This window comes from Hibiscus syriacus, unplaced genomic scaffold (genome assembly GCF_006381635.1).
Source record: "Hibiscus syriacus cultivar Baekdansim isolate YM2019G1 unplaced genomic scaffold, ASM638163v2 tig00110956_pilon, whole genome shotgun sequence".
Lineage (NCBI taxonomy): Eukaryota > Viridiplantae > Streptophyta > Magnoliopsida > Malvales > Malvaceae > Hibiscus > Hibiscus syriacus.
The window spans coordinates 144,991-166,154 of NW_024062932.1; the positions used below are offsets into that span (position 1 = coordinate 144,991).

The 21,164-nt window shown below is 34.2% G+C and overlaps 3 protein-coding genes and 1 pseudogene across 4 annotated transcripts; 2 read left to right on the forward strand and 2 right to left on the reverse strand.

Annotated features, from left to right (window-relative positions):
• Positions 1-1,723: 1,723 nt before the first annotated feature.
• On the reverse strand, positions 1,724-21,104 carry LOC120148250 (sugar transport protein 8-like). Of its 2 annotated transcripts, XM_039161417.1 has the most exons (6): positions 20,954-21,104; positions 20,442-20,761; positions 19,727-20,353; positions 19,167-19,647; positions 10,999-11,000; positions 1,724-1,737 (listed from the first exon to the last, which is right to left on the reverse strand). In XM_039161417.1, exons 1-4 carry the CDS (start codon positions 21,087-21,089, stop codon positions 19,174-19,176), a joined length of 1,557 nt encoding a protein of 518 aa, XP_039017348.1. In that variant the 5' UTR covers positions 21,090-21,104; the 3' UTR covers positions 1,724-1,737; positions 10,999-11,000; positions 19,167-19,173. The 2 variants fall into 2 exon arrangements, with proteins under 2 accessions (XP_039017348.1, XP_039017347.1); XM_039161416.1 differs by lacking the exons at positions 1,724-1,737; positions 10,999-11,000 and having other exon boundaries at positions 19,141-19,647.
• LOC120148253 (acyl-coenzyme A thioesterase 13-like) lies at positions 4,928-6,064 on the forward strand. The gene is made up of 3 exons (XM_039161420.1): positions 4,928-5,272; positions 5,367-5,513; positions 5,716-6,064. Exons 1-3 carry the CDS (start codon positions 5,081-5,083, stop codon positions 5,857-5,859), a joined length of 483 nt encoding a protein of 160 aa, XP_039017351.1. The 5' UTR covers positions 4,928-5,080; the 3' UTR covers positions 5,860-6,064.
• On the reverse strand, positions 6,132-10,154 carry LOC120148358 (annotated as a pseudogene).
• On the forward strand, positions 13,413-15,397 carry LOC120148252 (transcription factor DIVARICATA-like). The gene is made up of 2 exons (XM_039161419.1): positions 13,413-14,105; positions 14,301-15,397. The coding sequence occupies exons 1-2, from the start codon at positions 13,693-13,695 to the stop codon at positions 14,785-14,787; spliced, it is 900 nt and encodes a 299-aa protein (XP_039017350.1). The 5' UTR covers positions 13,413-13,692; the 3' UTR covers positions 14,788-15,397.
• Positions 21,105-21,164: the final 60 nt, after the last annotated feature.

Genomic DNA, 21,164 nt, shown 5'->3' on the forward strand with positions numbered 1-21,164 from the left:
GCACATGCATCTGAGAAAGTGTCAGTTATCTTGTTGGCCCCTGGTTCCTATCATTTTTGAGGTATTTGGTTTTTTACTGGATTCATTTTCATTCTAAAGACCAAATAAGAAGATTGACAACTTCATAATTGATTTTGCAGGTGTTTGAAGCGAGGTTGTGCAACTGTTTGATCTATTTTACCCTTCTATCATAGTTCAATAAAGAAGCAACCATTTTTCATGGCTACTTAACTATATATTAGTATGCACATCTGAATTATATTAAATTTGAAGATAATTCATAAACAAAACTACAAACCTGCAGAAATGAATTTAGAAGTGAGGGTAAAACCAAATGATTTCATGGTTTTCTTCTCTTTTTTATTTTATAGATTTGCAAAGAGAACTACAAATTTTCTAGCATCACTCGGTTCTATAATATGCATATTTGGACTTATAATTCGATGGGATAAATGAATCTTACACGCAATGAATGACGCTGTAATATAATTACAAGTGCTATTGTAGTAGACAATGACAAAATCAAGCGCCTGATACGCATTGGCACGAAAATAATCATCAGTAAAATATATTTAACTAGGTTGACCTTCAGGAAAATCCAGAGCTGATATTGCTAAAGTTTCATTATCACCCACAAATACAGTATCACCATCGATATGATCAACCCCGTTCCTTTTTAGCAATGCTCCATTTCCATCATCCAAGATCAACTTGAAAACTTCGAATGTGATCGTAGAATGAGTATAATCATATTCTTCTGTCTCTTCAAAAGACAAATACTTATGAATAGAGTACATATTTCCCATAGATGACTTAACCAGATAAACTCGCTTTGAAAAATCATCCTATGTATAAACATTTGGTAGGAGTATCAATTTTGATGATTTTGAAGTTTCATCGTATCCAATGTCTTTAATATGGAAAGACGATAGATGGTTCCAATGTCCAATTGCATATACCAAACTTTTATGAAAAATAATATCAGCGAAACTGTATTCACTAAGTCCATCCCTATCGATGTACATCCAATCTTTATCGTCAGATTTATAAACAACTAATCACCTATAGGTGGTATAGATTACGATAACAACATAATTGTTCGGATACAACAAAGGGTCATCTGATAACACTATTTTAGGGACCGTAAACGGGTACATAACGCCATCAAAATCGTCTATAGTTTCAAGTCGAGGAAGACGGATGGTACTTAACTTTCTAAAAGGGTTTGAAAGTGTAACACTCTTAATCCGCATTCATTTCTGAATACAAGTTAAAGATGTCACGTGTTTTTGTTTAATAGTTACTGTTTAAAAGAGGGGAAAATTTTAGTTCTTTTAAAATCTCTTAATTTAACATTAATTATCAGACTATTTAACCGCATAAAATCATGATATAATATTTTAATTTCCAATTTATATCCGATTTCGCTCAATATCTAGGCAGTTTAATATTATTTCATATCATAATTTAAATTTGTCCAATTTAAAATTTAACAGATTTTTCTTTATAACATAAAATTTACTACACTCATACATAAACACTTAGTATCTTACCATATTTTCACATTGGAGCACGGTTTATGTATTTTCCTTTTTATAACACTATATATAAAATATCTATAACATATATAATCATATTTAATTAAAAAATATTTCTTTGGTTGTTGTTTACCACCACAGGACAACCCGCTGACAACAACTTTTATTATATTATCATCATTTATAGATATACATATCACTCATATGTCAATTCAAACCAATATAATTTCTTGTCTGTAAATCATTCAATGTAATTTACACAATATTTATAAAATTTTACTGTAAAATATAATAATTAGACTTGTATCGTTTCTTTTCCTATATTTATCTTTTTTCTGTACTAATCCTTTCAAAGCACTATTCTTTTTTTGTATCGTTTCTTTAACCACACTGTTCCTTTTTCTATGATTATTCCTTTAATGTATGATTTCTTTTATTATAGTATGTTTCTTATTGTATTGTATTTTTTACTGTTCTATATTTTTTACTTTTTTATGGCCCAATGTATAATCATGAGAATACATGGCACGTGAGTCTATGCTTGAGTGTTCTATGCTATGTGCAGTATAAACTGCCTGTAACTGTGTGTCACATTTCTGTCCTGTGTGCAACAGAGCTTCCTGTAATATGTGATTGTATGGTATATTTAGTGCCCTATGATTGCACCGCAGGTGCACTGTATGTACTATATGCAGCATAGTCACATGTGGTCTGTAACTGTATAACAGTGCCTTGTGATTGCATCGTAGGTGCAATGTGAATGTACAGGTACTATAGAATACAAACAACATTGTACCTATGATCCCGAATACATAAATGCATCTGGTAACTATGTTGTGCACGAATGTACCTCTGTATGTTCAATCAATAACACTCCACCTCACATACTACTGTCTCTCAAGTCTTATACATTGGACTTTTATTTGAAATCTTATATCCTTCTTCCTATAAAAATATTTATAAAAAAAATTATCAAATTCGTTTACTGTTTTAATCATGTATTCATACTTTAATTAATATATAAATTCATAATCGTATAAATATTCTGAAAATACCATTAATGTATATTCAATACTAATTGATTTTACCATAATTCAATTTGACTTTCAAATCCCTCTAAGAAACATTTATTATTACTATTCACTCAAACATCTCATATCATCTTACACTAAATTTCTATTTTAATCCCATAATTTCTCCATCTTTTCAATTTGATCATTTGTCTTGTACATATTTCTAAATTAGTCTCAAATAATACTTTAATATCATAGTCATCATTATATTTACTGCTCAAGTACTTTCATTATTCATATTTATTATGTAACCTTTAAGCTTACCATTTAAGCATTTTATATTTTGGTTCCAAACTTTAAAAAACTTACAAACTAGTCCAAAATCAATATTTTAATATTAAATCAATATTTTAATATTCGATTACAATATATTATTTAAAATATTTTGTTAATAATTATACAATTGCATTTAAGTCTTCAGTCTCTTTCCATTTTGTAATTTAAAAAGAATTTATCCTATGATTAAAAATATGATATAATAGATTTAGAATTGAATTTGGAAAGTCATTTTTGCTATCTAATCCTAAATTTAAGCATCATAAAAAAAATTCGAATATTCCAATAACATGTTTAATTTCTACCAATTAGCTTATACCAATTTCCATTTCATACCCATAACTTATACAAATTTGTAATTTAGTATTAGATCTTAACAATTTTACCTATTTAATTTCAATTCAAGCTTTAATTAACATAACCAAAATTTGCAGCATTTAATTAGAACATATTACTTCAAAGATTACTTAAGTCCTTATCTTTTTCGTGTTTATGATTTAATCCCCAAACTTTACTAATTTTCCAAATTAATCCAATGTCATATTTTTAACATTAATTCAACATTCTAACATCTAATTTCCAATATAATACTTTAACTATTAAATAATTATACTTTAATCCTCATATTTTACAAATTATGCGAATTAGTCCTATTATTTTCATAATTTTAATATTTAATCCCAATAAACATCCTAATGTCAAATTCATCATTCCAACATTCAATTTCAACATAACACATAAACTATTAAAAAATTTCACATGAATCCCCATTTTTTAAATTTATGAAATTAAGTCCCTATACTTTCAAAATTTTCCAAATTGGTCCTAATCATATTTAAGCATGTAGAATCATTCATACATCATTTCTAGACCTTGCATAATTTTTCCAAAAATTTTCTTTGTCTTCTTCCCTTAGGCCTAATTGATTAAAGTGTATTAAGCTTGATTTTCAACTTGATTCAAGCATGATTTCATCTTCCTAACAACATTTCCATGTAATTTCAATCATCTCCATAACCAAAACTAATAAAAATTTTCATTTCTTCATGAATATTAACCATGACGGAATATATATAAACATATCTAAGTTATTTTGATCATTATTTAAACTTGAAAACAACTTTATAACATTAATAACACAAACATATATCCATAATAATCAAAATACAACTTATTCATCATCCACTGTAGCAAACAAATAATATTCATATCAAATGGTAGGGAATTTGATATTGATCACTTTTCTAGTTCACAATTTATTTCAAAAATCAAAGTAAAAATGACTAAAATGAAAAAAAAACATACCTTACTCACTTTTATTTATGGTGCACGAAATTTATAGGGAGAAGGAATTTTCTTTACTTTTTTACAAAAATATCTATGTACACTTGTTAAATTCTAATTAAAATAAATTTAAATTTATTTAAGTCCAAAGTCATTTCTACTCTTAATTAATCTTGATATTTACTATTTTTCCATGATTACATCATCATATAATTATCAATATTTATTTGATTAATTTTTATCTTGGTCCTTACACTTCTAAAATTTTAATTTAGTCAATTAATTTCCACTATTCAACTTTAACAAGAAAAATCCACTTAATCCCACTATTTCATGTTAAATTCTACTGATTAAAATAATAAATATAATATTTCAACCCCTTACTATCATTCTTTAAATTTTTTGTAAATTTTCAATTCGATCTGATTATCCAAATATTTTATCGAACTTTATTGCTTACTAACTCTTTACACAAATTATATTTTAATATCGAACGGTTGAGAATTATCTATTTACCCATTAATAAAAAAGAGTTCACGTGCTTGTGCAAAGCAAGACTCATGTTGTGAGCTTGCGGCCTCAATTATACGGCGTGCCAATTTATGAATAGTAAGAATTTAATGATGTAATTTAATAAATTTAAAAGTTTTTAACATAGCTTAAATTGATGTTACGTTTAGGGACTTAAAATAAAAGTATCCAATTTGATTACAGGTTAACAAATTTAATATCAGCTATTCATTTATTTTAATAATGCCAATTTTCTTGGTCTGCGCCTGCAAAACCCAATCTCTTACCTGATTGAATTGCCGGTTTCTGGGGGGGGGACTTTGGGGACTGAACCTTCTGAGCTCTCATGGTGTTTACTTCTCACCATCTAATCTAATCCAGAGAGTTAAGAAATCGGACATGGAAAAGGCCAAGGGATGCCTGGAGCTAAACAAAGAAGAAGCAGAGAGCGTTTCACGGCTCACTATTCAACCTCACAGAGTCGACTTCGAGGGCAGCTTCTACGAAGACTTCGCCGTACGTGGCATCCGTGTAGATAGGGTGGAGCCTGGCTTCGTTTCCTGCACCTTCAAGGTCCCTCCTCGCCTCACCGTAAGCTATCCAAAATCTTCATCTCAAATTCCGTGAAATCTGGATCATATGAAATCTGGATTCATTTTGTTTGTCAATAACTTAAATCTGGCAGGATAAAACTGGAAATTTAGCTACAGGTGCTGTTGTAAATCTTGTCGATGAAGTTGGAGCGACTATTTTTCAGGTCGAAGGTCGTAGTCTTACGATGAATGTTTCAGTCGACATGTCCATCTCGTTTCTCGGAACTGCTAAGCTCAATGTAAGAGTATGTGTCTTTTAATGTTATGAGTTGCTTTCAATAATCCCACTGTATACAGATATTTGATAACCAGTTCAGTTCGTCCAAGATTATGACATGGCTATTGTTTCTTCTTCCATACATGGTTATTGGCTGTTAGAGAATTTAATTATATGTTCCTTTTTAATTCGATTCTAAATCTGATCTCGAAGGCGATTTGTAGGATGAGTTAGAGATTATCTCAAAGGTATTAGGACGAAGAGGAGGTTATGCAGGAGCAGTTGTTCTGGTTAGAAACAAAGAGACAGGGGAGTTGATCGCCGAAGGTCGCCATTCAATGTTTGCTAAACAAGGTAGCAAACTCTAGTTCCATTCCTTGTTTGTGCAAGAAAGGCCCCCATTCCACTGGTGCTTTACCGCTGCTATGTATTAAACTGCTTTCTTTCAAGTATATTAGGTGAGAAATGAGAATACTTGAACCAAACACCTCCTAAGAACTAGTTATGATTTATATGGATTTATGTTTGACGTTGTATAAATTCTATGTGACATCAATGAATAAGACTTAATCATCTATAAGCCTACTTTTAGAGACAATTCGAGACTTTCAATCTAAACCAGACAATAACTTGTGTTACAACATATGCTTTCCATTTTCTCCATGTTTCTTTGTATCTTACATTACTATGAAACATTGCCTTGAAGAGACCGTATTTCTTACATGCTAAGGGGGATATTCACTCAACGAAGAGTCCCCACTGCCCTTTTATATGTGTACCATTTTGCAATCCAGACATAAACGCCTAAATTCAACACGCTGAAAGCTGCTAAGAGCCAGAAGAAGTAATCAATGTGACCATAATTTAGGTTGTCCGGTATCCACCCTGGTTTCCTATTCTTAGCAGTCACATTACTAACAATTGTTACAAGCAAAGAGCTCAAGTAGCTGCCGAGTGCGACGGTGGTGAGTGATAAAGCAGAGCAGAAACTCCTCATCGCATCGGGTGCTTGTTCGTAGAAAAATTCCAACTGTCCGATGAATGTGAAGACCTCTGTACACCCTATGAGGAAATACTGTGGAACTTGCCAAAAGATTGTCATTGGCATTTCCTTTAGTTCATTGTAGTTATGCCTTTTGATCATTTGGAGTCTTTCTTGCACCAAAATCGCTGCTACTAACATGGAAAATATTGATATGAAGAGGCCAATTCCCATCCGCTGAAGTTGAGTAAGGCCATTCTTGTGACCAGTGAATTTTCTCGTCACCGGGACAGTGATTCTGTCATAGATTGGCACCCAAAAAATCACACTGGAGTGTCGAAGATGGAAAGTGATGCCGGTGGGATGTGGAAGTTTGGGTGACCAACACGAGTATCCATTCTTTCTCCTTGCAACACAAATAAGTTGCCCATCTGTCTGTAAACAGTAGAAAAAATGATCCCAGAGGCCCATATGGGGAGCACAGCTCCTCAACCTGTGTAACCGTGCAAAGTCTCCACAGATTTACAGAGCCCTTTAATTGGTCTGTCTCGATTTCCACTGTCGCTTTGTCGAAGAAACTGGAAGTTACAGCCAGAGAGTAAGGAACTAAAGCAACAGTCTCAATATGAAATGTAGACAATTATGATTAAAGTACAGGCACTGACCTGAGATCATTTGTATGGTCAATCTTGCGGCTTCCTTTGATATTGGATTCTTTATGTCTCATGTAAAAGAGACTTATCTGCAGGTGCTGCAACTTTAAATTTCCTGATGGATGCCACCAATACCTGAAGCAGACGTGTGAGAGGGCTGCCTCCTGGCTTTTGGTTTCGATACAATCGAGTACCTGAAAAGAAAAAGCATACTGCTATGGCCATGGCTATAGCAGGGATGCCGAAACCCCATCCCCAGCTCACATTATCTTGTACCCAAACCAGCACAGAAGCTGCAATAAGAGCACAGATGTTTATGGAAAGATAGAACCAGTTGAAGAATGAACTCTTGTGTTTCTTCTCCTTTTCGTCTGTGTCATCAAACTGATCGGCTCCATATGATGAAACACAAGGCTTGAGTCCACCTGTTCCTAAAGCTATCAGGTAAAGCGCCAAAAAGGCCATTGCGCTTTGCGTCTCTGTTGGATTGCAGTAATCTTCTGCAGAGCATCTCGGCCTCATGCCACGGACTGATGCAGACAAAGCTAAAAGCGTCATTCCCTGTGCAAAAGGTAAACTTTTCTTGTCTCACATACCTAGATATAGATTTTTTTAAGAACTTGGTAATAGCGGACTAAATACCAGGTACCAGGTGATTAAAACTTACAATGATATAGATGATTGAAAAACAGGCAATTGTCCAATATCTTCCTAGATAAGAATCAGCCAGAAATGCTCCAATCAATGGTGTAATGTAGCACGTTCCACCCCAATTCTGGTTATTAGTAGCTGCAACCGAACTATGCTGGTTTAGCCGATGCTTGAAGTAGAGCACCAGATTGGTGCTCATCCCATAGTATGCCAGTCTTTCACAGCCTTCATTTCCTGATGATAAAATAATAAAGTAAGCATCAAACGTAGATTTCCAATCACAAAATTTCAACTACCAGGTTTGGTGATTACCTATGATAAATGGGCAGGCTCTCCAGGTTCCAGTTTTCCTCTTATCAGCAGGATTTCCCTTGTAATCCACCGTCCCATCTTTTGTATAAATATCATCTTCTTCCGATTTTTCCAGAAATTTTCTAAGCCTTCTTCTTACAGGAAAACAAAGAAGTTGAGATTGAATTCTATATTATGAAGAAATCATAGTTGTAAATAGCTAACAAACTCCAGTGGATGACTTGATATATAGTCTTGTTTAGAATGTGAAAACTGTGTAAAGATCCAATTGAATCTTTGAATTTTCTTGCCCATGATGATATGAGGTGTGAAAGGCTCTAAATTTGAAGAACTCCACCAATTCGGTTTCACTAGACAACATGGTCCATATGATGGGGACATATTTGAATAATTAATAGTCTAGTGGATCTGTTCTTGGTTCAAACAAATTAATAATAATTTTCCAGCTGGAACTTAGGTTAGATAGGGGTGAACATTTGATTGAGTTGAGTCGAGTCAAAAAAATTTGGGTTATTCGAGTTGACGAGTCATATTTTACAACTTGAATTTGATTTGAAATTTTTTTGAGTCGAGTTGAGTCATTTGAGTTTCTATACTAATTTTATTATAATTGTTTATAGTATTATAGATTGCATTTGATTTATTAAATAACATTATATATATATATATATATATAAACACTTCACATTATAATGTTATTTAATATATAAATGCAATCTAAAATTATGAAATGTATTCATAATATTATATTTTTAATAAAGTATTTTAAGGTAAAATATTGATGAGAGTATAAAGAAGTCAAGGAATTGATGGGGAGAAAGAATTTTCAAACAATTGTAGTCAAAAGATTAAATTGAGTAAAATGCAAAGTTAAGGGACTAAATAAAAAGAGAGTACATTTTAATAAAAAAAAAAGTAAGAATTGAAGTTCCATAGGTATTCTATTGTGTTCTATGAGCATGTGATTCAAATTTGGTAAAAATAAACTTAAAATAAAATATTAATTGAAGAAATAAGGAAATTACAAAAAATTGAGAGATTAAATTGAAAAATAAAAAAATTGTTATGAAAAAGAGGAATTGAAATTGCATATTCATTCTACGATGGTTAGGAGCATATGATTCAAATTTGGTAAAAATAATGGACTTAAAATGAATAAGAAATTGAAGAAAAAATAATTAGGGACTAAATTGTAAAATAATTAAAATATTTAGTCAAGTATTCAATTTTTTTGAGTAACTCGAAATTTCAAAATTTCAACCCGACTTGAACTCGAAAACCGAATTGATAATTCAAGTTGACTTAAATAATTCAAAATTTAAAAAATCGATTTTTCGAATCGAGTGGAATTTTGCTCACCTTCCATCAAGATACTAAAGTTTGTAGCTTTGAGGAAAATGCTTCATCAACGAATTGTCTTCGCTCTTTTATCTTCCCTGTATGAGTTTAGAAATCCGATTCTAAAATTTTATATTAAAATACAAACTTTAAATATTATGTTTACGAAACAATTAAATTATTAAAATATAATGAGGCAACTAAATTATTAAATTCTAAATTACAGAATAATCTTCTGACCAATAATTAATCATGTCACGCATTGGATCCATTATCCATAGTTGGTTAGTTATACAAGGGTGGTTCTGTTGTAGAACTTCCCAAGCCAATTTTATTTTACTTTCTTCTGCCTGCTGCTTTCCACCCTACATTTTAATGTGTTATGTAATTCTACATTCCATCTCCCTGAACGTTTTGTTCTTCCGTCGTCAGTTTTCTTTATCGCCTTTAACTGCTAATTTCAAAATTTCCAAGCATGGGGTTTACAAAAAGAAGAAATATTATTTATGTAAAAATGTGCAGGTGGGTGTAGAGAAACACAACAAGATTGTGCTCAAACAAGCCGATTGTCACCGTCAATGGACGCTAGTTGCTAGAGAGGATGATACCATTCTCGTCAAATACAATGTCTCCATCCACTGGCAATATTCTGCTTCCCCATCATTCATCACTTTCTTAGGATGACCGGGAAGTACTCGGTCATCGCCTCGCCTTTGGTCGCACCCATTGCCGTCGGCAACGTAACCGCCACTGCTACATTACATTACTCCGAAGTAGTGAATGGTAATTTATCTATGTGCAAAAAATATAGTGTACACATAGTTGCAGGCATAAATGGTAAATTCAGCTTCGTAAGTTGAAACAAAAAGGTATTTACCTTTGTAATTGCCTACAGATGTGGCAGTATGAATTAATGAATGGGTTTGATGTAATGAAATTATAGCAAGTTGAAACCTGACAGTGGCACTTGTCCGGGTTTTTGACTTTTAGGAAAGGAGAATCTTTCCTTTAATGGAAAACAAAAAACTGTTGATGCCTTCAATTATTATTATTTTTGGATTCCATGTATTTGTTGTCGCTTTCTCCTCCCCCTGCCCATTATTATTGCTCCACTCCCATCCCTCCCCAAGGGTCAACGATTTCCAATTTATTAGAATCTATTTTTCTTTGTACTTTTTAATTAAGTATTTTGTTTATTAATTGGCTCAACTCGTTTAAAAAACCAGCCACTACTTGTATTTTATTTTTCGGTAAAAACAAAATAAGTTGACCCTATTCTCATATGTAATGGGGTGAGGGGATGTAAGATAATAGGTTGTCCCAACTCCAGGTTGAGAGCAGCTTCCGTGAAAGACCACAAGGTCAAATTGATTTTTAATACATAATTTTTTTTATTAAAAATATGTGCATAATACTTTATGCGTTATATTTTTATGTGCTTATTGTTAAAAAAATTATTAAGTAAGACGTGTTATATTCAGATTTTAAAAAAAATTAAATATTTTTTTTTAAAAATAAAATAAAAACGATAGATACTTAAAAGTAAACGGATAAAACATTAAGCATTAAACATCTATTTTTAACGTTTTTAAATATAAAAGTTCAATTTAATGTATAATTTAGATACATGAAAGTATATTAAGTTTTTTTTCCAAGTAGAACTTGATCTCATGACTCAAGGGTTGGGAGCCAATGATGTGGCCACTATAAGCCACACCAGATTTGAGCTTCAATGCAATTACTTACAGTTCGATAACGACGTTTGATAGAAGAAAAAAAGGAATTGTAAGAAGGATGTAGTAGTAAATTTGATGGCATTTGGACTTTAATTAAGGATAGGGACAGATCGATGAGACATGCATGTGGGTGTCACTTCAATATTTATTCAACCATATTGGAGTTCCTTGACTTGTTGGAATTCCATTGCTATAGAAAAATAGAAAAATAGAAAGAAATCTATATTTAATAAATTATCTCGAAATAACCATATATTTCAGAAGATTTAATGAGTTTCTTTAACATTTTATGAGAGTTTAATTAAATATTATATATATATATATATATATATATATATATATATATATATATATCAAAATTAAAATAAATTACCAGACATTTAAATACCACACCTAAAGGTCTATATGCCCTTACCCTCTCCATCTTGTTTACTATTGATTTTTTAAAAATTAAAATTTTAAACTTTGATTATAATTATTTTAAATAATTAAATTTTATAAAATATATATTTAAAAATTAAGATTTTTAATATATATATATATATGTATTTTATATTTTTTTTATCAATAATAGACTTTAAACAATAACAAATTAAATTAAAAATAACTAAAAAATCAACCATAGATATATTTAATAGAATATAAATAATATTATTTAATTAAATTCAAGGACAGTGATCTTTCGACTAAACCAAAATTGTCGTTACACACAACAGGAATATTTTATCACTGTATTCAAAAGTTTGGGAATAGTTTTGCCGGTAAATAACCAATGACCGACGGTGAAGTTCGACAAAAGATAGTAGCGATGGAGCGGGTTGTCACATCCGAAGGTCACCGCTTTGCATTGACCGAGGCTAATAGGAGAGGGAAAATAAAACAAAAGAACAAAAAAATAATTAATAAAACATCAAATTCAATAAAACAATTAATGGGATTTTTAATTTCCAAATTCAATAAATAAAAAGTAGCACTTTTTATAACGATTGAAACAAAAACAGAAAATGAACAATGAATGTTGGATTATATTGATTCAAAGAATCCAAGAGAATAGCTTATATAAGCCTGCTATTCTAATTACCATAGTTACAAGAACGTTAAATAAATAACTGACTAACATAATTATTATGTTAACACTTTTCATTGTGCAGTACACGCACCGAGAACGAGCGTGGGGGAAGGTGTTCATTCTTCGTACTAATTCCAATAGCAACGTTGTTAAAAAGCGATCGGAGGCGGTGGTTGGTTGGGTTGGCCGAAGGGCGAGCAGAGGAAAATACTCAACACAAGTTGCTACTAATCTCATGCGCTTGCTCCTATCGGTTACGCTTTTTTAACCTCCTACGTGGGTACAGCTCATTGGTCCTGTCGTGACCTAGGCTACTTACCACCTGGTCTACCATTATGTTCTGGTTAAACAATCATTGAGTTCCACGTGTCGTGATCGTACCAGAGGATCCAGTTCCTCCCCCTCCTTGAGATCGTAACCTGTACAATTCTGTAACCGTCCGTGGGCCCCGCTAAATCAAGTTCCCATCATGTAATTTTTACTGTCGATCTGGACCGTTCTTTTGGCGGCTACCCCATTTCAAGCTAACCGTGGGCCCCCACCATCCTCTTTTCCCTCCAATAAGTTCTTTTTTTTTTACTTCTCCATCTTCCCAAAGATTTTAACAGATATTCAAGCTTGAAAGCTCGGTGGTTGCTTTGCTCTTTTCTTTTTCAGCTTAGAACTCTTTTCACTATATCTATTTCTTCTCTTTTCATTGTTGTTAATTTCTCAAGGAAAAAGAAGAAAATAACAGATCTTTTTCTCAGCTTTTCATCATTCCTCTATTGAAATCATTGTTTTTTTTAAATATTTTTTGAAGTTTCCAAATTGGGTTTTCATTTCCAGCCTTTTTTTTATTATTGGGTTCAGCTCAGTTTCTTGGATTCTGGTGTCAACTTCTCTTTTTTCACCTAGTTGGGTTATCGAGGAAGTTGAAGCTCAGTGTTGGTTGTTTCAGTTATTACTACTCTACAAAAGAGAGAAAAAGAGAAAATTTCTTCAAAAATATATAGAGTTCTTACCCAAGTTTTCTTCAAAAAGTTTTTCTGGGTATTTGCTCTTTTATAGTTTGTTGTGTTGTTAGTATTGAAAAGTTCAATGTTTCGGATCTTAATCGTGGATTTGTGGTGTTAGGGTTTTCATTAGTGTTTTTACTACATAATTTGACATTTTTATTTTTTTCTGAAAGTGGGGTATTTTCTAGATTCAAGGATTGCCTACAACTTGATAAAAAGTATTCTGATTCCTTGCAAATGCTCCCGGATTTAACGCTAATATTTTCCCTTTGATACCCTATCAACTCTGTATTTCCTCAGTTGTTTCTCGCTCTGTTTTTAACTCTTGGCCAGTGCTATAGCCGAAATTCCATTCTTCAAGTGATCAATCCTATGAAACGATCAGTGAATTAGCAACTCTTTGGGATAAGAATTTCCAGTTTGGTAGTTTTATTGTTTGAATTTGATGTTACGAAGTGGGAAATGGAAATTCTGTCGCCAGCATCTTATATCTCCAGCACAAATTGGCTTGATGAAGAGAGTAAGAGCACCAAATGGACATCAGCAGAGAACAAGATGTTCGAGAATGCCTTGGCAGTCTACGATAAAGATTCGCCCGACCGATGGCAGAAAGTGGCTGCGATGATCCCGGGGAAGACGGTGGGAGATGTAATCAAGCAATATAGAGAATTAGAAGCTGATGTTAGCAGTATAGAAGCAGGGCTGGTCCCGATTCCTGGATATAGCACCTCTCCATTCACATTGGATTGGATGAATAGCCATGGCTTTGATGGATTGAAGCATTCATATGGACTCGGAGAAAAGAGATCTTCATCGGGCAGGCCTGGAGATCATGAGAGGAAAAAAGGGGTTCCTTGGACAGAAGAGGAGCATAAGTAAGTTTAAATGGTGTCCATTGGACAGATATTAATTTTTTTTAATTCTTCTATGATCTATATTATCTGTTTGTATCGGCAGTACTTTCAGGTTAAGAAATTAATTGTGAAGGTTCTAATTGTTTGAGTAATAATTTGCACTTGGTTTCTTTATATTTATCTTCCTTTTCATTGACAAGATGGAATTTTTCACAGATTGTTTCTAATGGGGCTTAAAAAGTATGGCAAAGGGGATTGGAGAAACATATCTCGCAATTTCGTTGTCACTCGAACACCGACTCAGGTGGCTAGTCATGCGCAGAAGTATTTCATCAGGCAGCTTTCAGGAGGGAAGGATAAGAGAAGAGCTAGCATTCATGACATAACAACGGTCAATCTCAATGACATGAGAACTCCTTCCCCGGATAATAAGGGAACTCCCTCACCCGAGCAGTCTTCAGTGCAACCTCAGCAGCCAAATTCTGGTGCCATGCCCAGAACAAACTTTCAATGGAATCCACCTTTCAATTCAACACAAGGAAGTATGCTAATGTCTTCTCCTTATGGGGTTCCTTCGTATGGATTGAAAATGCAGGGGCAGAGTCTGCTTAGAACTGCTGCACATGAATCCTATTTTGGACCTCAAAATTTGTTTTTTCAGATGCCACCGGCCGAACAATACCCTCAAGACCTCCTATTCTGAGTTTTCCTGGATAGATAAGCCATGCCATCTTCCAGTTGATTGTCATAGCTGTCTTTGTGCTTTTATGGTCTTACTATCTGTATATTATCAAGAGCTTTAGTTTATTCCATAGCTTTCAACCAAGAGGTGATAGGATTGAGTTTTGCTACGAATTTCAAGACTATGAAATGTGAAACTCTGAGGGAAGCTTCTTAAACATAGATTTCCCTTGTTTTTAGGATTCTGTAGTTGAATCTGATTGTCCCTTGATCAAATTGCCATGCTATTTGGTAATAGTGGCAAGCTTATCTGGAGTTCACCGACAGATCAACATGTGGGATATGTGCTACAGATAAAGTTGTCTTAGAGTCTAGGAATATGATTTGAAACATAAGATAAGAATACACTACTTTTGCACTATTATTTGGCACCTTAAGAAGGTTCAAAGATAAGATTGGAGCGGGTACCATACATGAATCGGAGAGTAGGGTTCGAATTGCAGGCTCACATGAAGAATGAAGCAGTAGAATAAGCATCTACAACCAGAAGTTTCGAAGCTTAGACAGCTCTAGGCATGACCGAGTGGCTGTAATTTTCAGAAGTTCATCAATATGGTTTTATACTTTTGGCAGTTCCATGCTGTAAATCTTAGTAATTTGATTCAACAGAAAAAAAAAAATCAATTTTCTGCTGCTATTACAAGAGTTATAAGTCTATAGGTTAAAAGGTTTTGAAGCATCCCCATGTAGGGTGTAGATTACTACGTAAAGCTTCAACCTTTATAAATGGTTGCACCAGCACACTTTTTAGCCGGTTTGGTTGGATATCGGTTCATATGGGCCGACTCACAGGGCATTTGAGACTATTGTAGTAAACCCATTTTCCAAATACCCCAAAAATGGCCTACTTGACTGTGGTTGACCTTCAAAAATCCACTAGCACGAGCATCATATTCTTCAATTCTCCCCCTTTTCTTCCTCGTGAGATCTTTGTTAAGAGATCCTCTTGTGAAAAAGAAGATTCCTCCATGTAAGTATGGCATTCAAAAGCAAGATTCAGGTCAGATTGCCCTGTTGGTTTCCCTGATTATTTATATAATTTTTTTCAGTAAAACCCTTCTTAAAGTGTGTTTAAGATATCTCTCTCCTTCAATCTTCTTAACAAATGGCGGCAAGTTCATGATTTTGTGATACTAAGTGCACGTCTGCAATCAACTTGATGAATATAATAAAGTGTCTTTAATGGAGACACTTTGTTAAAGTGTGTTTTTTCATTGGATATAAAAAAGAGATGATTCTTCTCACTAATGATATGTATCATTTAATAAAACAAATCAGCAATGATTAATAACTAATAAGACCCCATAAAGTTAATTGGAGTAACACATTTCTTATTTTGAATTAATTATGGCGTTGAATGATTGTCTTGAAATCAATCTTCGACGCTTCGTCACAAAAGTAATTGATGTAATTATGATTTCCTCCATGATCATATCATTATTTAACCTCTCTCTCTCTATCTCTGTGCACATTGATGCACCGCACTGACATGCAGGGACTGACTTGGCCATATTTGTTGATTGCAGGTTTAATCATGTGGCTATTAATATGTAGGCCATTGCACCAAGTTCTTGTATATCTTTACTTCCATTATCTGCTTGTATTCCCAAACCACGGCTGGTTTATTTTATTTATTTTTCTACTTTGCAGAGGCAACCACACAAAGTTGGTGGCATATTGTATATTCAGTCCTATATGTGAAGAAAAGAATACAGGGACAAAATGACCAATATGGTCATATCAAGTAGCTAGCTTTTTGAAGGTAGCTTGACAATACTAGCCAGAATAATCTTAAAAAACAAAAGAAAGGGCATCTAGGCAACTTTATTCTTATTTGTTTTTATCAGCAACTTAACAAGTTACGACCACATATTGTGTCATAATTTGACCCTTTCGGTTATCTAACATTATTCTGATTCTTCTCTTACTATGCTTCTGGTTGGGAAAGAAAACTGGGAAAAAAAACTGATGCTTGTAACTGAAGCTCTTATCTACAACTACATTGGGGAAGAGGTTGTTTTCTAATTTCAATGCTGTTCTTCAATGGCTTAAAAAATATTTCAATTTGATCTGATTTTGGGGTCTTTCTGCACATTTCAAAGAAAAAAAAGCGTGCAATAATTCATGAAACCAAAAGGTTACAAGACTGCATATCTGGTTCCAGTGAAACAAATTAGACTACAACAATGTGTTTTAAGGGTATCTCTAGGACAATAGAAAATTATAAAGCAGAAAGGACATATATATGCCATTCAGAAACATTAGTCATTAGTATTATTTGCTATAGTCTGGATTTTAGTTGAGAATCTGAGGGGAAAGGGGCATCAAATCTTGCCCTGAGATTTCTTAGATAAGACTCAAAATACCCATTTTTTTCTCATGGATCAATTTCATCCTCAGAAATGCATGCATCCATGCATGTTAAAGATATCAAGCTTGAATTATGCTAGTGAAAACACCATAAATAACTATCCAGAAAAAGGAGAGACAGTCCCCTCTAGACATGATGACTGCCATTTTTGTGACTTGGAAACTGTGAGAGATTGAAGTGGTTGAATTCATTCATGGGGCAGGCATTTCAAAGACAGTCCGAAAAAGGACCAGCTGTCTGTGCCTTGATTATTAAAAAAAGAAAAGAGCATTGGCACTGCTGACCTGGGCCATGAAAATCATTTACTCTGTAGGTTTCTCCTTGCTGCATGTCAAGCCAAAGCCAAGGGGAAACAAAGAATCACATGAATTGTCTCCATTGTTGATTGGTTGTCCTAAACCATGTCATTGGCAATTGTCCCTCAAATTTGTAGTCTCCGAAAACTACATCGGTGATTCTTCTTTCAGTTCCCCGTAACCAGACAGCAATCAGAGCATCCATCTTTTTTTATCCAAAAATTCTTCCAGAAATCAGGATCACCATTCACCAATGTGGGGATTATGTCAGCCATAGTGCTTATAATTCACTTCCGTTTAACGGGATTCTAGCTCCGAATTGTCTGCGGTAGACTCTGTGTATGGTCCTTCACCAACAGCTACAATGTCAAGAGAGAAGTTTGACTCAGCCAAGGTATTTGGTGAAGGACACTTTTCATAAACCATCTCTGTTTTTTTTTCTACCATCACTTCTCTCAATGCATCCAAGATTGTTGCGCCTATAACGAAATAAATCCAACATTCAGATTATTTGTAGCCTAAATAATAAATATATGTATATTTTAAACAATTTTTTATTCAATAATGTGGCTTTAAAACATAAGCTAGATAACCTGCATACATGTTTTAGTCAGTTGAGAGTAAATAAAGATATGAATCCAGAAAAGAAGCCTTTATGCCTCGAACCAAATTATACCATGTCAATTCCGGCATTAATGGCAGTATCAACACAATGACTATAGTTTGAGCCTCTCCGTTCGCAAGTCTGTCGAGCGCTTTCCAATCTGAAATCAGAAACCCCCTGCCAAAGAGATTTCCCATAAGCTTGACTAGCTACAAATCAAGTTTCCCTAGGAGTGCAAATTCAACATTTCAATAAGAAACAACAGTTACTGCAGAGTGGATAACAGCAATCGAAATGCAAAATTCTCACCAATTTAAGCACACTTTCACTTGACAAGTGAAACTGTAAATGGTAGATGCCTTTTAGGATATATTGCAAATAAGATGTACCTCGAAACCTAGTTTGTCTTTCAAAATTTCTGTCAAGAGGACATGGTGAGGATGAAGTTTTCATCAATTCCAACTAGAATAAGATGCCATAAATGTTGAAACTCCTTGACTAAGACAACCAAGGCAAATAGGTAAATCATTAAGTTCTAACCATTTCCTATGTGTTAGACTATTGCTAAACAGGAATTTTATCAGAAATATATAACAAGTGATAGGTAGAAAAACCGAATACAACCTACACAGCATATCACAAAATGATGTGAAAAAGGAACAAAATTAAGTTAAAGTGCTTTATTTATAATATTTTAATGGCTTTTGTTGACTGGATATTTTTAGATTATATCTTTTCTAAACAACCCTTAGACATAATGGAAACCTTATATTTCTGAACTAATCAATTGAAATGAGTAGGCAAAACCTGCCAACTACAAAAGGATAGCCTTTCAGATGTTTTGTCATTATGCATAAAAATGGAAAGCAAAAGTATGAATTGGAAACCTTGGAACAACTTCTAAAATGGAAAAGATAATTTCTAATATATAAATTAAAAACCAAAAGCATCTCTCAAATGTTCTTCATCTGACCTTACTACATAGAGTTAATACACTGAACTTGCTACATAGCAGCTACACTGAACTATCTTATTACTAGAAACAATAAAAATCAATAGATAGTACAAACTAAGGTTTTATTGGCTTGGTCTGTCCTGGTTCTCGAGCTGGATCGAAGCTTTCGGTCTTTCAATATCGCTAGATTTATAAAATCTTTTCCAGAACCAGTGTTTCTTCCACACCCTTTCAACCATTTCATCAATGGGGATCCCCTTGGTTTCCGGGAGCATCGCCACCACGAAAACTATCATGGTCACCAGCCAGGCGGCGAAGAAGAAGTAAATGTAGGCTTGCATGGTACAAAGCATGGAAAGGAATGCTTGTGCGATTAAGAATGTGCAGAACATATTGGTGGCGACGGCAAGGAAAAAGCCTCCACTTCGAGTCTCCAACGGGTAGACTTCGCTTGATATTAGCCACCCTAAAGGACCCCATGACCATGCAAATCCATTCACATATAAGCAGATTAGTCCCACCACTAGTTTGGCCGTCCCATTAGGTACTTTGCTTGTCTCCGTCAAATACTTTTTCAAAAGACCGCCGATCACACACTGCAAAGAAACAATTCAAGGGTTGTTCTTCTTTTTGTTCATAATATTGTATAGCTCGAATGGTTTAAGAGATTTTTACCTGAGCAATCAAACAAATCGAAGCTCCCAGAATGAGTAGTTTCCTCCTTCCAGCTTTATCCACACTGAAGACGGCGATGAGTGTCGACAATACGTTGACCGTGCCGGTTATAACAGCCGATAGAAGTGATGCGTTGGAACCAAACCCCATGGTTTGGAACAACACCGGTGCGTAAAACATGACCACGTTGATCCCTGTAAACTGCTGGAACACATGAATGATTGTGCCACAGATCAGTGGTGGAACGCTGCGACTTTTCATTAGTTCCCTGAAAGGGTGTTTGATTTTATTGGAAATTTCTGTGGCACGAACGATCTCCTCGAACTCTTGCTCCACATTGTTTACGCCTCTGATTCTCTTTAGAGTTTTCAAACCTCTCTCTTTCTTTCCTCTTTCGATTAGACTCGCCGGAGTCTCCACAATAATGAAAGATCCGATAAGCAGGATTATGGCTGGCACGGCTGCGCCGCCCAATGATATCCGCCAACCATACGGTTTTATATTCGAGGTGAAGTAGTTAACCAAGTTTGCAATCAAGATGCCGATAGTGATGAGCAACTGAAAGCAAACATTGAGTCCTCCTCTATATTTCGGCGGTGCAATTTCAGTAATAAACAGTGGGACTGCCTGTTTCAAAACATGATAATTTATGGTGAAAAGTGAAAACTTTGCTTTCTTTGTATGAGATTAATGGGAAGAAGATTAGTTGAATTACCTGGTTACCACATCCTACACCGGCACCAAGGAAAAGCCTTCCAAGGATTAACATACCGAGTTTCTTGGCCGTCAGGTTGAGAATAGCTCCGATGAAGAAGAAGACAGAAGCAGCTTGCATGGTCGGTTTTCGACCAAATTTCTTGCACATAAAGGAGGCTGCACAGCTGGCAACGATGGCGGCTAAGTAGAGGGACGATGTGAAGAGCTGAAGATATTCGTCAGCAAATTTGCAGTAGTTGTTTTCATGGGCGTGGTGCTTTTTAATGTATACATTGGGGAAGAACTTCATCAGGAATTCGTCCATTCCTGTCACTCCTCCTGTACACATATAGCAAAATAGTTAGCGATTCTGTGACGTTTAATGAAGAGTTAAATTGCGTCTTTAACGACGTTTTAATTCCATAACATTGCTATATCTTCCACAGCTAGTGACGTTTTGAAGTATAATCGTCGCTAAAATTAGAAAACACTGATACATAAAATCTGCAGTAATTTTAATAGTTAAGACACCTGAAATTCCAATATCGTAGCCAAACATTAAACCGCCAAATGCAGCTATGACGGTGCAAATAAGGACTTGGCCGGTGAGCTTCGCCGGAAAGTCTTGGTTACTTCCGGAATCAGTTGCTATTACACCTCCCGCCATGACTAAGAATGAAGAAAAACCAAGTACTGAAAATGAAGAACATGGTGTGGTTATTTATAGTTAGCTGTTAATTAT

What these genes read in the sequence shown, in the direction of transcription:
- LOC120148250 (XM_039161417.1), bottom strand. Translation starts at nt 21,089, where the DNA reads ATGGCGGGAGGTGTAATAGCAACTGATTCCGGAAGTAACCAAGACTTT. An exon ending in CTACGATATTGGAATTTCAG is followed by an intron (nt 20,762 to 20,953) that starts GTGTCTTAACTA and finishes ATATGTGTACAG; the next exon opens with GAGGAGTGACAGGAATGGAC. An exon ending in CGATTTGTTTGATTGCTCAG is followed by an intron (nt 19,648 to 19,726) that starts GTAAAAATCTCT and finishes GTTTCTTTGCAG; the next exon opens with TGTGTGATCGGCGGTCTTTT.
- LOC120148252 (XM_039161419.1), top strand. Translation starts at nt 13,693, where the DNA reads ATGGAAATTCTGTCGCCAGCATCTTATATCTCCAGCACAAATTGGCTT. An exon ending in TGGACAGAAGAGGAGCATAA is followed by an intron (nt 14,106 to 14,300) that starts GTAAGTTTAAAT and finishes AATTTTTCACAG; the next exon opens with ATTGTTTCTAATGGGGCTTA.
- LOC120148253 (XM_039161420.1), top strand. Translation starts at nt 5,081, where the DNA reads ATGGAAAAGGCCAAGGGATGCCTGGAGCTAAACAAAGAAGAAGCAGAG. An exon ending in AGGTCCCTCCTCGCCTCACC is followed by an intron (nt 5,273 to 5,366) that starts GTAAGCTATCCA and finishes TAAATCTGGCAG; the next exon opens with GATAAAACTGGAAATTTAGC. An exon ending in TCGGAACTGCTAAGCTCAAT is followed by an intron (nt 5,514 to 5,715) that starts GTAAGAGTATGT and finishes GGCGATTTGTAG; the next exon opens with GATGAGTTAGAGATTATCTC.